Source organism: Misgurnus anguillicaudatus, chromosome 23 (genome assembly GCF_027580225.2).
Source record: "Misgurnus anguillicaudatus chromosome 23, ASM2758022v2, whole genome shotgun sequence".
NCBI classification, from domain to species: Eukaryota; Metazoa; Chordata; class Actinopteri; order Cypriniformes; family Cobitidae; genus Misgurnus; species Misgurnus anguillicaudatus.
The window spans coordinates 27,958,035-27,973,039 of record NC_073359.2 but is presented as its reverse complement, the minus strand read 5'-3'; the positions used below and the strand labels follow the sequence as shown (position 1 = coordinate 27,973,039).

The following is a 15,005-nucleotide window of genomic DNA, read 5'->3' as shown; positions in this document are numbered from 1 at the left end:
TATTTTGGCTTTACACGGACCACCTGCAGTACCCTCACGGACCACTAGTGGTCCGCGGACCACAGTTTGGGAATGGCCGGGTTAGATCGCACTGTGAAACGGTAACGTTTATTTACTTACTGTTTGTCACGTTTTTTAAAGTTTTGAAATTGTTTAACTTAATTTGTTAAGTTAAATTAACATAAAAAAATGGTGCATCTTTTTTACAGTGCAGGTGGACGCCAACTATAGGACGCCAATTACAATAGCAACTGTTGTATGAAGTTGCGTATTAGCTACGTAGCTAAGTTAGCATCATTTGTGATATTAGCCGCTTCTCAATTCCAAGAACGCAAAGAACGAACTTGCGTGAAGACCAGTCTTGACAGGCGACCTTGGAAGAACGAATTCAGAAGGTAGCGAGAACACAAAACGCACTTGTGAGAATTAAAACGTGTGCAATCTTCCTGTTGGTCACCTGACCTCCCCAGATTTCAGCGCGCAAGTCTGCATCCTCGATATTAAGAACACATCTGGGTATTTTCATGCATCCTCTGTACTTGCGTTCTTGAGAATTGGAATTGAACTTCGACTGTTAATGATGACGTAGAAGGAGAACACAAGGACGCAAGATCGCTGAAGAACGCATATTGAAAAACAGCCATTATTCAGGTCCGTTGTATCAAAATAAAATAATTAAACTAAAGGATTTCTTTAAATCACACATTTCTTAGTATTATTATTTATAAGTTATAGTGATGATTGACTTTGCAAACACTGTTAATTGAAATCACAACACATCTGCATCCGTATCAAATCCTATTTGGTAAAAGAAACCTTGCGAACGACTCGAAGATGGAAAACGTACTCTACACGAGCCCGCAAGTGCTTGACAGCCGAGCATTGATGTTCGCGCATATACACGTGTAATGTTGCTGTTCAAAAGCGTCAATTAAAGTCAAAGACCACTGTGTAATCTTACAGGCAAGACAAAAAAGCTTTTCAGAAAAAGACAAGGCAGGGACTAGAAAAAATCGAGGAAATGAAAGAGAAAAGGGAAAAAACACGTATTATGGGCTTTCTATCAGCATAGATAATAAGAAGTAAACACATCGCAGGCGGATGACGTTAATCAAGCACTCAGCCGGTCTCTAATATCATCCTTCGTCCTATTTTACCAAAGAACTGTAATTTAATTTCTTACTTGTCTAGGGGATTTCAAATGGCTTGGATAAAGCTCCTCATTTGCATTTAGCTGTATTATTCCTTTGATTTGCTGAATATTATATTCGGATGGTAAAAGCTAATTCTTAAAACGCACCTGCGCATTGAAACGTCGCATTAAAGAAAAAGATTCAGAGATGCGCACAATGTGAACAGATTATCTTGATATTGAGGCGTAACTACGCCTCAAGCCGGCCTACAAGAACTTCCACTTGATCTTAAATGCGTAAAGCAATTTCGAGACGTAACTTCGTGCATGTAACTACTGTTTAATGATAAACAAAAATAGTTAGATTTAGGCTGACTCAAACCTTAAGTATTAAATTCTGGTCGCATAACTGGTATGTATATCTATATAGCTTACAGAAGACTTTTCTAAGCAATTAATTTAATTTAAACCTATTATGAGTCTTTAATTTATCTATAGGTGTTTGTAAACAATTTCTGTGCTGCATGAATGCGTCTGGCCTGTTGTTTTGACACAAGCTTTCACATGGACGAAAAGTCCAGAGGTCAAAAACACAAACAGTCACCGCTTGACTTCAAACCGTCAATCGCACAAAGGAGCCAAACAAGAGGCAGAAATGTCAACGCGCTCCTTAAAGGCAGGGTGCCATTCAAACGGCCGCTCTCGAAAACAGCAACCCTCTCAATCTTAAGCGCATGATAACTTTCCAGCAGGCATGCACAATGGCGACTCAATATCTCAATCTCCAAACACCTGTGTGCAGTCGATTTTCCAAAAACGGCTCTGTCGAGATTTCACACGAGTGGGAGCGTTGAAGACAATAAAGTTTGTAGGGGCGTCGGGTTGCAGTAATAATGCAGAAGAGCGGTCGCATCAGGGGCAGGTGCGCGTGAGTCATCTGCTTCCTACCCAGCTGGGCGAAGCGAACGACAGAGACGGTTCTGTGACATCATCAAATTGCCCGGGGGTGCATGAGTGGGCGAACGGTAAATTTTAAGATTTTAAACAATGCTTAGAGCAAGCCCTGCGAGCGCACTAGAGATCGGATTGATAGACATTTCAAAACAAGCACCGCATCTGTTTCACACCAGAATAAAAACAGTGCTGGCTGTTACGAAACACCACTTCTATAAGCATGGCACAAAAAAATAGACATCTTTGTTTATTTGGCATCTTTTCCTGTATAGCGAGCTATGCAGTGACAGTGAAGGATTGTGGGTAATGAATCACACCTGTTTAGGAGTCACCACTGGGGCTAAATGAGGCTGGAACGTGCTCCGTCTGTCTGTGATTGTCTCACCGTGTTGAATTGGTGGCAACTCTTCATCTACGAAAACAACAAAAACAAATAAAATTGTTTCTTTGAACGAATGGCAAGCTGCTAATTACTCATTAAGCCATTTAACGGAAGGTGCCAATAAAAAATAAAATAAACACACGTTTACTTTTTGAACACGTTCTTAGTCTTACTTCAAAGAATGTTTTGTCACAACAAACCGAACCAAACAAATCTTGTTGAATACAATCCAAGTTCTCTAATTTTTTTAATTATCACACTACTAAAGTAAAGTTGGTTGTAAACACAATTTCATGTTGACTTAAAAGTGCATTGTGGGACATTTAGTAGGATCTCTTGACAGAAATGCAATATAATATATAAACAATGACATGTTTGTCCTCTGGGGGCTACTGTAGCTTCTCTATGCGTTTTGTTTTTGAGTTTACGTTAATATTTTGCATGTACATTTCGTAAATCTTATCACAAAAAACTATATATCGTTCGAAAGGTCTAAGAATGTAGTTTTCATATTTTAAAACGTTTTATCAGTAATAATAATGCAGTGACAGTAATTCATTAATTTGTGACGAGAGTATGCAACAAACTGTTGACACCTAGTGGCCATTGTTGGTAAAACCACTAAAAGTGTAACACAAACCATTTTTTGTGATAATTTTATAAATAAAAGATATACTTTTATTGCATTATTTTTTATTTATTACAATAAACGTAAACTGCAATAACAATGTTTTATTTAAAGGGCCACTCCACTTATTTTAAAAAAATAGGCTCATTTTCCAGCTCCACTAGGGTAAAGGGACAATAAGCAGGATTTTCCCCCATCAAGTGGTGAAATTGTATTTTGAATTCAAACGAATAGTGCTCTCTAGCGCCTCGCTTTTCCAAATGCGTGTTGCAACTACGGTAGCCGTTGTGTACTCACTGATCTCCTTGTCCGTTTCAGCTGAGTTTCGTTCTGAACGAAAACGCGGTGCGGTAGGCTAGTGCTTTTTGTCCCTCTCTGCTATTATACTTTTTCAATATGGCGAAACGACACGGAAGCCTTCTTGAATGTAAGGTCTATGTAAATAAAGAGAAATTCTAATCTAATCTAAAGAAAAGTCAGATCATTGGCAGAGATCATTTGACATCAATGAAGACATATTTTTGAATAAAGACATTGATTCTGACTAATAAAAAACTACATATTGTACCTTTAAACAATTGATTTTTACCGTATTGTAATCTATTTAGCTAATCTCCGGGTTTGGCGCTACCACTTTTGGCATGGCTTGGCATAATTCATTGAGTCTGATTGGACCATTGGCATCGCGCTAGGGGATGACCAAGGAGTTTCAATGTTTTTCCTATTTAAAACTTGACTCTTCTGTAGTTATATCGTGTACTAAGACTGACGGAAAATTAAAAGTTGTGATTTTCTAGGCAGATATGGCTAGGAACTATACTCTCATTCTGGCGTAATAATCAAAGACTTTGCTGCCGTAACATGGCTGCAGCAGACGCAATGATATTACGCAGCGCCCGAAAATAGTCCCTTTGGTAACTTTTAATAGTAGGGGACTATTTTTGGGCACTGCGTGATATCATTAATAAAATATTGTAACTCTTATGAGCACGATGCTAATGGTCTAATCGGATTCAATGGATTATGCTAAGCTGGTCTAAAAGTGGTACCGCCAGATCCGGAGATCGGCTGAATGGATTCCAAAACGGTAAAAATCAAGTGTTTAACTCTAGAGAAGCTGGGAAATGTGGAGTGTCTCTAATATTTTCGCCTCCAGACAATATTTTCACCTCAAAGACAAGACCAAGAGATGGCTTCTAGACCAAAATAAAAATGCCAGAGTTATATTAATTCGAAGGTGTACATCACCTTTTCACCTCCCACACTCAAAAAGGGCTTAAGAATATTTTCTTTTTTAAACTATTATTCAAAATTCGTTACCTTGGAATGTTGAAAGCTTTCTTACCTAATGTACCATCTGAAAAATTAGAGAAGTTGTCATCTGATTGGCTGGAAGCAAGTTTTAACAAGCTATAATCTCGAACATCATCTTCATCGTAATTGTGACAATCTTCCTCCGTTGTCACCGTTTTGCTCGTCTCTGGTCCGTCTAACAAAACACAGGAACACAGAGAGGCGTAGAATTACGGATGAAGTAATAATTTAACAGACCGATGCACATTTCATTTACTTTATAGACTAGAGTCTGCGTCTACAAAGGACACTGAAGACTTTTATTGCAATTTCGTTACACATGACATTTTACTTTTGAGAATATTACATCCAATAATTTCAACAAAGACATTTTAAAGAAGACGAAATAGCAGTCAGTGACATTCTCAACTATTCTAGACTCTCAGCTAATCAGAAAATACTTGAAATTTGCATGCAGATGCTCCATAATATCATTCTTGACACTTCCTAGTTTAGACAATGTGTTAAATAACAACACAACATCTCATGCAGAGGATTTTGACATCTAGACACTTGTAGAACAGACATTTCGATAAATCACTGGCAGTCAATTCTTTGGAAAGTCTAAAGCAGAAACTAAATGAGACTTAAATGAAGTCTGCAATCAGTCATTCCAGCTGTTCTGAAGTACTGCATTAGTATTCAGCTGCACGGATGTAAAAACAGCATTCCCATAAAGTTCACACGAAGGAATTCCTTCGGCGTCCAAATCTCATTCCTTAGGATTTCTAAGTCTTTTATAGAGACCGGTGGATTTAAATTGACAGGCTGTGTCGAATACCAAATCTTTGAAATAAGGGAGTAGGAACAATCTCATTATCTTCTCTTCATAAGCAAGACATGGTTTTAAATGTCTAGTTGCCACGGATACACTCGTGTGCGTTACTGTCAAAGAAGTATGTATTAAAGTGGACTTCAGGAAGACCTCATGAAGTTCACGCCCTGTCAGCAGCTCAGGGCACAGACTGTTCCAGGTGCAGCTTGGTCCATGAATATTAATTACGATATGTGACGGATGGCAGAGGCTTCTGCTGCTTCTTAAAGTGATAATTTTACGCGACCAGCCACATTGTTTTCCTTAACAATGTAAATTTCAGTTTCAAGTAAACTTCATGACAAAAAACATGAATTTTTATATTTTAAAAATTTTATAGAAAACAATTATAACAATTGAATTATAGTAATAATTAAAATTATAAATTATAGTATTTTTTTTATAAATAAATGTCCATAAAGAACCCTTTTTAGGACCTTTATGTTTAAGAGTTTATTTGCATGTATCCCATGAACATGGAAGCACTAAAAAATTATTTTCATTTCATTTCTACCCTGCTGGCCACAAAATGACCCTCAACATCATCTATAAGTAAACATGTCACAAGAAAAAAAAAAACAGGATTTGTGCTCTGTTTATCTTTTCCCATTTAGTTCAGCAAACTCGAAGCAAATCAATTTCAGAAATTAATTATAGCTCGTCAAAAAATTAAGTCGGTTCCAAAGCTTTAATGACCTTTGACTGCTTTTCATTTCTCCCCGACCTCCCCCCACCTCTCAGCATCGGACTTGAATATTCATAGCCCACGGAAATATAAAAAACAACCTTTTGATCTCTCCGAGGGGCCCTCACCACACAACCTGCTGTAACTAGCATCTCATTTGCATAATTACTGTAAAAACAAGAGCTGATGTTTGTCGAGAATGGAGGGAGGCGGCACGTTTCATGACACTGTCGAGTATTAAAGACTCTAATCATTTCGGTGATGAGGGAAGACACAAATTACCTTCCCTCTGAAGTTTGATATTAGATTAAGTTACTTCTTCCGAAGTGACGTCATCGCCGCGCACGACACAGAGCTATTTGTTTACTAAATTTGCGTGGGGAACAAATTAGCATCGCTAATGTAATAGTTGCGCAACAAAAAGCTAACGGCACACATACTGAGGAGCGCCATGTGAATCGTTGGGGTTTCGGAATTGCGTGCCGAGCCGCCGTTGCCAAAACGTTCATTTAAAAATGAAGGAAATCAAGTTCGAACGAAGCAGCTGTTCTAAACGGGTAATCAAGAGCTTGATTTAACTTTAGCGGTTACATCTACGAAACGCTTCCCTGCATGATACGACCAACTTGTTGAACTGATCTTAAGATTTCCAGTTAAGTAAACTTTAAGTGAAAAATTTAAGTTAAAAATGTTTAAAGAGGACATTTAAAATCTTTGATGTCCTAGAGTAAGTTTGTAAAGTTTTAGCTCAACATATCCTATAAATAATTTATTATAATTATGTTAAAATTGCCACTTTGTATGTGTGAGCAAAAATGTGCCGTTTTTGGGTGTGTCCTTTTAAATGAAATGAGCTGATCTCTGCACTAAATGGCAGGACTGTGGTTGGACAGTGCAGAGTAAGGGGGCGGTATTATCCCTTTCTGACATCACAAGGGGAGCCAAATTTAAATGACCTACCGTACTTTCCGGACTATAAGCCGCGTCATTCAAAAATGCATCTTTAAGATGAAATAACATACAAAAGTAATTTAGGAAATTATTTCACAAAATCCAAGCCGAAGAACAGACATTTAATCTGGAAAGGCAAGTTATTCAACTAAACAATAGCAGACAGAACAGCAGGCTGAATAGATGTCTGTACGTTAAAGTAATATTATCATTTTTAAACGATAAACCATAGCATACAGAACTTACCTGGAAGGTTGAATAGGCTAAATTAACCGAACAAGCCAACTTGCGTGAGGTTCGCATACTCATCATTCAACATGACTGAACCCATTGAATTACATAAATACAGAAGCGGCATATGGCGGACTCTGTAGACGGTAATGTTGTTGCCTCATAATTGTCAAAATTAATTCATATTGACTTACAAGGCGCACCTGACTGTAAGACGCAGCACCAGCCAAGTTATAAAAAAAATGTGGCTTATAGACCGAAAAATACAGTATTTTTTCACATGCTTGCAGATAATAGTTTACCAAAACTAAGTTACTGGGTTGTTCTTTTTCACATTTTCTAGGTTGACAGGAGCACTTGGAACCCAATTATAGCACTAAAACATGGATGGAAAAAGTCAGATTATCATGATATGGCCTTTAAATATTTTAGATTTTTTTCAATTTTCAAAAAATGTTTCACCTTAAATTTTTCACTTAAAGTGAGTTCATGAAACTTTTTTTTTATGTGTTACCAAGTATTTTTTTTACTCTTTCACCGCCATTGACGAGTAAATTTCGTCAATTCAAAACGCTTCCCTGTCAATGACGAGTACTTCCGCCTTTCCGAAATACCGTTATTATCCACCAGGTTCCACAACTTATAAAACCTGGAAGTATTGCCCCAGGGCAAACAGCTGTATGCCCGTTTTGAGGATCACTCTGAATCTGATCTCGATCAAAAGTCCTACACAAAAATTGAATTATTTCAGCTTTTTGCTTAAAAAAAAAATATGTGTTTATGAAGAAACCTACCCATATATAAGAGGTGATAAAAAAGAACCAACGAAGGTTGGATGAAACTTTTTTTTTGGAAAGAAGAGGGTCTGTTCTTTCATTTGATATATTGTATGTTTATATATTTTAAGAAGAAAATTTTCTTGAAAATTATGAAAAATATAAACTTTAAAAAAAAACACTGGCAGGGAAAGAGTTAAATAGCGCATCTTTCACTTTTTACAGTGTACATGTAGCCAATTGCAAGTCTTGATTGATTAAACTCAAAAAATGTTTTGGACTAGAAGATTAGCAGCTTAACCCGGCTCCTAGACCAGTGAACACCAGTATAGCCAGACCGAAGACAAGCTAATTTTTTTTTTTAAGTAGGGATATACACTGTGTAGGCAGGTGTCCAAGACCCAGCAAGCATGACTGATTCAAATGAGTAAGTGTAGACCCTGTGGGAACCAGAAGACCTGTTAAGCCCCAGCAAGCAGCTCTCTGATTACATGCTTTTCATTTAGTTCAGTAAATATATAATAACACGTTGAGCTCTTTCTCCTCTTAAACACTCTAAAAGACAAACTATTGCGCATTAGCACAACTCTACGAAAATGTTGCTTCTATTTTGGGGTTTTAATTAAGCGAGCCCCCATATGCTCGCTAACCTACACGACTCTTCAGCGTTTTCAACATGTAAACTGCATCCGAGTTCGAGGAGAGCGGCATCTTACGAAGGTCTCGTGTAAATGCGAGATTTCAAATAATTAATAGGACTTTGCTAATGAACTAGACGGCCCATTTCCATTTTTTTCCTGTTTTGTTGGATCTCTATTCCCCTTTGAGCGTTCCATTCATAGAAGCGCATTTGCATGTTAAAACCATTGACATACATACATAATTTCGATCGCAATTATCACATTGAGGGAAAGGCGTGGGAGAGCTGTCCTTCAAACACAACAGCTTTTAAGGATTCATATAGCAGTGTTTGGAAGTACACTGTCATGTAACCACTTATAACTAGTAATAAACAGAGAGCAAATTATATATCGCTTGTACCTGTAGATAACAACAAACAAGTGCCACTCAAAACTGATAACCAATTGACATTATTAGTACATTTTGGGAATTCTTTCTACATCTGCATATGCATTTCGTTTGGCACGGTATGCATAAATAAAACTAGACGTTCTTATTATGAGATGTACGTTCCTATTATGGGATGCTAAAAAGATATGGCTAATGAAGCCAGACATAGGGTTTGGCAATGACGCAAGCCATCATGGACCTTTTCTCCCAAAACCCACCCATCCAAAAAAAGCAGCACGCAATGTTTTGATTGGCTCAAAGGTCGTTTCGTTTCTTTTGAGTCTAGGGATGTCTCACAGACGTGCGAGTTCCCAAGAGTGATATCTGTCAGGTATTAGAGACATTTTCAATTGGGAAAAAGAAGTGGTTTACACCTTTAAGCAACCGACAACGGTGTGTAGTTGACTCTGTAGTGCCCTCAAGCTAACAAAGCAAGACAAAACGAAGTCCTTCTTCTAAGATCTGAGAGAACTGCTTTCAAAACAAGATTTTCTCCACCTTCTGAAAAGAGCAGGGAATAAGGGGTAAGTGTCAAAAAACATGAAAGTCAATAAATGTCTCGCCATTGGCCTCATGGGGCCTTTTAGTGCCCCGGTGAAACAGATTAACAAGTTCTGTCAAGTCTTTTCATCGATTACGATTAGATCTCCCCCAGCGCCGAGTTTCCTGTGACGACGGAGCTCTCTCGAAAAACATCTACCTACACGGCGGCATGCTGTTCTATTCATTTTATCCAAACAATTCAACTTTACAGAGATGGCTAGATCAAAGGCATGGATCCAATATCCAGCGTGCAATAATTTGGGAAAACATTATGTTCAAAGAGAAGAGAGATTTGAGGTAGACAATGGCTTGGGAAACAGCGGCTGGGCTACTTGTGTGACAATCCCAACATTTTGCCACCATGCAAAGATTCAGGATTTAGCACCGATAAAATGTTCTATCCAGGGAGGATACAGATTGATGTTGTGAAGTTGTGTGTCCCACTGACTCATGGGATATTTAGCAGGTTAGCCAGACATCTCATTTCAGGTGTGGAGGTCCTGCTCAATTATTCAGGGTTCCCACATCTTAGTAAACTTCAAATTCAAGGACCTTTCAAGGACTTTCCAGGAGCAATACCCTCAAATTCAAGGGGACACAATGTGGGGACACATTTCAAGTGAGAGCAAGGTTACATTGTGTTACGAAACATTGTTACAGTTCCCTTTCGAGGGAACTCGCGCTGCGTCACTGCGGTGACACTTTGGGGACGCCTCCAGGAGAAAGTGCGACTGAATGTGTATATCAGATTTAACCAATGGTGAGGCTTAACGACAAAGACAGGGTGACGCGAGAGCCAGGAAGTATATCGCTATCTGAAATATTGCCAAAGATGGCGTTACAGGGACACAGGAAGTATGGCAAGGGAGACCCAGCTTCTCGTTCCCTTTTCAAGGAAAAACAGTAACATACGCAATGCTTGAACCTAAAATAGGTTCAAGCATTTTCAATGACCTCTATCTATGTACGTATATTTTCAAAAAATTCCCAGGGCCTTGAATTTCCCCCCAGATTCACAAACTTTCAAGGATTTCAAGGACCCGTGGGAACCCTGGTAATTTTATCTCAACTTCATCACACTGCACCTCACATCAATGCACACAAATTCGTTTGTTAATTTTCATTTAGTTTTAGATTCATAGTTGAGATTTAAAGAGCACAGGGGAATTCAATAAGAATACATTAAGCCAGCTGATAATATTATTTATTTGCATGCACCTTATAGGACCCGGTTTACTAAAGGCATTTTATGCAAATGTTTGCAGGTGACAGTGCTAACACAGCAAAAAATAAATAAAAAATGCTGAACGCAATTTGCACATCACAAATTCCCATCTTGCAGGCTGGTTTGAGGTGCTTGGATATTTACATTTATGCATTTGGCAGACGCTTTTATCCAAAGCGGCTTACACTGCATTACAAGGTATATATTTATTCAGCATGTGTGTTCCCCCTGGGTCTACACCCATGACTTTCTTGCTCAACCGCTGAGCTCTATAGGAGCACATATACAATTACAATAGACCAAGTACGATTGTTCTCGGCTCCGCTCGCAGCGTCTGGTTATCAAACCTTGGTGCACTTGCGTTCATCTTACATTATCAGTCCTGCGCACGTACAACAGAAAGTAAAACACGTCTGAGCACATTTTTTATTATTTTGTTGTTATCACACACAGCAGAGCAAGCGACGGCTGCCCATATGTGCATCCGAATGCACAATTCATCAATTGTCATGGTAATTATGCGGAAAATAATGATCATCGTCATTGGCTAAAACGCATGCGCAAGTTACTTTATTTCCTAGACAAGTGAGCACCCGTGTGTGAGCTGCGCTTTTACATTAACGTGAATTATACAGAAAACCACCTAAAGGGTCTGTCACACTAGACTTTAAGTATGCAAATAATTTTCTGGCGTTCCTGCAAATATGGCCGGGAAGTGGTTCTTCAATTTAATTCCTTTGGTTCGTCCATTTCATCATAATGATTAAATAATCGTCTCATGGTTATTGTTTGACCTCATTGCGATGATTTCAGATCACCTTAACTGACAGTGTAACGCGATACATTGCAAAGCTATTCAATACAGTGAAAAAACAGCTTTTAAAGAAATGCTGCAAAACTTTGATAAGCAGTATGAACTGCCAGGTAAAACATACGTTTCCAAAACAGCAATTCCAAATTAAGGGAAGTAGGGATGGTCCGATCGATCGGCCGATAATGCTTGCTTTGCTTCTCAATGAATTACGGCGAAATGCCGCTACATCCAAAAGCCAGGGGGGCGCTATCGTGCAGAAACTCAAAATGCGCTGTAGACGAAGAACAATACACAGCTATGATGACACGCAATTCCAGGAAATGTCTTAAGGATATATTTATATTGCTGTTCTTCAAACCTTTTCAGGTATTTTCATGATAATAAAGAATATGTTTAATAATTATGTTTGATGATGAGTGTTGCTTTTTCAAATGCATGTTATAAACGACTCAAACTAACAATGATTTTAGATCGATAAGGACTTACTGATTAAAAGCCGTAGTACATGAAATAGCTGTGAATAAGATCGGCTGTCCGATTCAGAATAGTGATCAGCCAGTTATTTTTAGTGGAGATCGGCATTGATCGGAGCATCACTAAAGGAAAGTAAAGGATGCTATTCTTAAGGATCTGTAAGGAATTAATTTATTTTTTGCAGCTAATACAGACATTTTTGCTGCCATTTAAGACCTGTTCTGGTATAGTCCGTTTATTTTCAGTTATTTTTCAGACACTTTATTGTGTTTATTTCTTATGAAGAATTTTGAGTTTTTTAATTAAATAATTACTTTTAAATATGTGTTATGTGCATTAATATTTATTGTCAGGTAAACCTTGCAAAAGTTTTAAATAATCACATCAATGTGTGAAAATTATTTCATAAACAAACAAAAAATATATTAGAATTAAATGTCAAAGCAATAAAAACAGACAATTAATCGTCATATTCGGTAAAGCCCCAAACAGGCAATTAATCCTCTTAATCGTTAGAGCCCCAAACAGGCAATTAACCGTTAGAATCGGCAAAGCCCCAAACAGGCAATTAATCGTCATAATCGGCAAAGCTCCAAACAGGCAATTAACCTTCATAATCGTCAGAGCCCCAAACAGGCAATTAACCGTCATAATCGCCAGAGCCCCAAACAGGCAATTAATCGTCACAATCGGCAAAGCATCAAACAGGCAATTAATCGTCATAATCGAAAAGCATCAAACAGGCATTAATCGTCATAATTGTCAGAGCCCCAAACAGGCAATTAATTGTCATAATCGTCAGAGCCCCAAACAGGCAATTAATCATCATAATCGCCAGAGCCCCAAACATGCAATCAATCGTCATAATCAGCAAAGCCCCAAACATGCAATTAATCGTCATAATCAGCAAAGCCCCAAACATGCAATTAATCGTCACAATCAGCAAAGCCCCAAGCAGGCAATTAATCGTCATAACCAGCAAAGCCCCAAACAGGCAATTAACCTTTATATTCGTCAGAGCCCCAAACAGGCAATTAACCTTCATAATACTCAGAGCCCCAAACAGGCAATTAATCGTTATAATCGGCAAAGCCCCAAACAGGCAATTAATCATCACAATCGCCAGAGCCCCAAAAAGGCAATTAATCGTTATAATCGACAAAGCCCCAAACAGGCAATTAATCATCACAACCGCAAAAGCATCAAACAGGCAATTAATCGTCATAATCGTCAGAGCCCCAAAAAGGCAATTAATGATCATAATCGCAAAAGCATCAAATTAATAGTCATAATCGAAAAGCATCAAACAGACAATTAACCGTCATAATTGTCAGAGCCCCAAACAGGTAATTAATCATTATAATCGGCATAGCCCCAAACAGGCAATTAATCTTCATAATCGCAAATGCATCAAACAGGCAATTAATCATCATAATCGCAAATGCATCAAACAGGCAATTAATCCTCTTAATCGGCAGAGCCACAAACAAGCAATTAATCGTAATAATCGGCAAAGCATCAAACAAGCAATTAATCGTCATAATCGTCAAAGCATCAAACAGGCAATTAATCGTCATAATCACTAAAGCCCCAAACAGGCAATTAATCTTCATAATCATCACAATTTATCAGACAATTAACTGTTAGCCAAATTTCATAACCGTGACAGCCCTACTTCCAGTCATACAAATGCGAATGTGTTAAACCAGAAAACCAAGCTTGTGCAACGATATTTCGCAGTTCGCTGCATACCAAAGGTGAACTCTGACATGCGAATTTGTAACACATGAATTCAAAGGTCAGGCGTGACCTTTCTCTCTACTGAAAAGCACAAATGGACGAAGCCAAAGATCTCCCTGCCCATATTCACAGAAACGTCCGAAAAATATTTTCATGCTTAAAGTCTAGTTTGACCAAACCGTAACTCATAGTACACCTAAAAACCACAGTTACTAAGACTGCCACCATTTACAGCATAAACAGCCCTATTTTTTCTTCAACATATATAACTTCCTCATTCTTGAGATGTGGCTCTCCCCCAACCAGTTTCGAACAATCAAAAGAGGTTGTGTTTTTCCCACTGAAGGGTCTGTTACCTCTAGCTTAATGACAGACTGTGCACCTGATTGCCGGCAGGCCTGGGCACCCATTTCAATTGTGCCTTCTTCCAGTATATTTCCACCGAGAACAGTGTAAGCTTTCTATTCTTTTCGAGGGCTGATTTTTTACACCGAGCACCTATGATCACAGACACACGAAAGATTAAAAGCATGCAAAGGTTTTTTCATCCGGCTCTTCCGGATGCCGAAACAGGCAGAAATTTCCAGCTGCCGTCGGAACGCCGTGTTCTCTTAAAGCCCGAGAGAATAAATGACTGGTAACACCCGCCTGACTCCAATTCTCTCCGATCCAGCGTTCACTGTATATACAAATGAATGTTTCCAGTGTTGCATCACTTAAACATCTCAAAACATAGAGCACAGACAAACAAACCAAAACCCTAGTAGGGATTCAACAAAAACGGCAATTAGTGAGAAAAAAAACGAAATCCTGGAATTCACACGCGACCCAATCTGTTATTTTAATAGCCAGCCGTTTCTTACTAGCTACAACAAAGAGGCTCTTATTTAACAGTTGATCTTACGCTGTCTGTCATTTTTACTTCTGAAAGACGCACACTTGTAGCAGATGACTCATATGAACTGAAACCAGGAGCTAAAGAGCTTCGCAACAATCCTCATACATCCTCGAAATTAACCTCATATACCATTATATTCGTCAAAAACGTCTCTCTGTGCTTATTCAAACTTGACGTGTCACAGTTCACTACGACACCTACAATATACAGCTTTAACCTGATGTAATACTTTACTGTATTGAGAAACAGCTGCGCAAACGGCCTTTAATATAAATCTCCATTTCTGTTTTGCAAAAGAGAAAATGTACTAAACAAATGACAGAATTTTTATTTT

At 38.3% G+C, this 15,005-nt stretch overlaps 1 protein-coding gene across 2 annotated transcripts in view; it reads right to left on the bottom strand.

Annotated features, from left to right (window-relative positions):
• impact (impact RWD domain protein) overlaps nt 1–15,005 on the bottom strand; it is a 39,726-nt gene that overhangs the window by 21,012 nt on the left and 3,709 nt on the right. For both annotated transcript variants that reach the window (XM_055217585.2, XM_073861484.1), the window contains exons 7-8: nt 4,442–4,585; nt 2,404–2,498 (exon numbers count right to left, since the gene is read on the bottom strand). In XM_055217585.2, the coding sequence (XP_055073560.2) occupies nt 2,404–2,498; nt 4,442–4,585 (239 nt within the window). The remainder of the gene's footprint in view (nt 1–2,403; nt 2,499–4,441; nt 4,586–15,005) is intronic.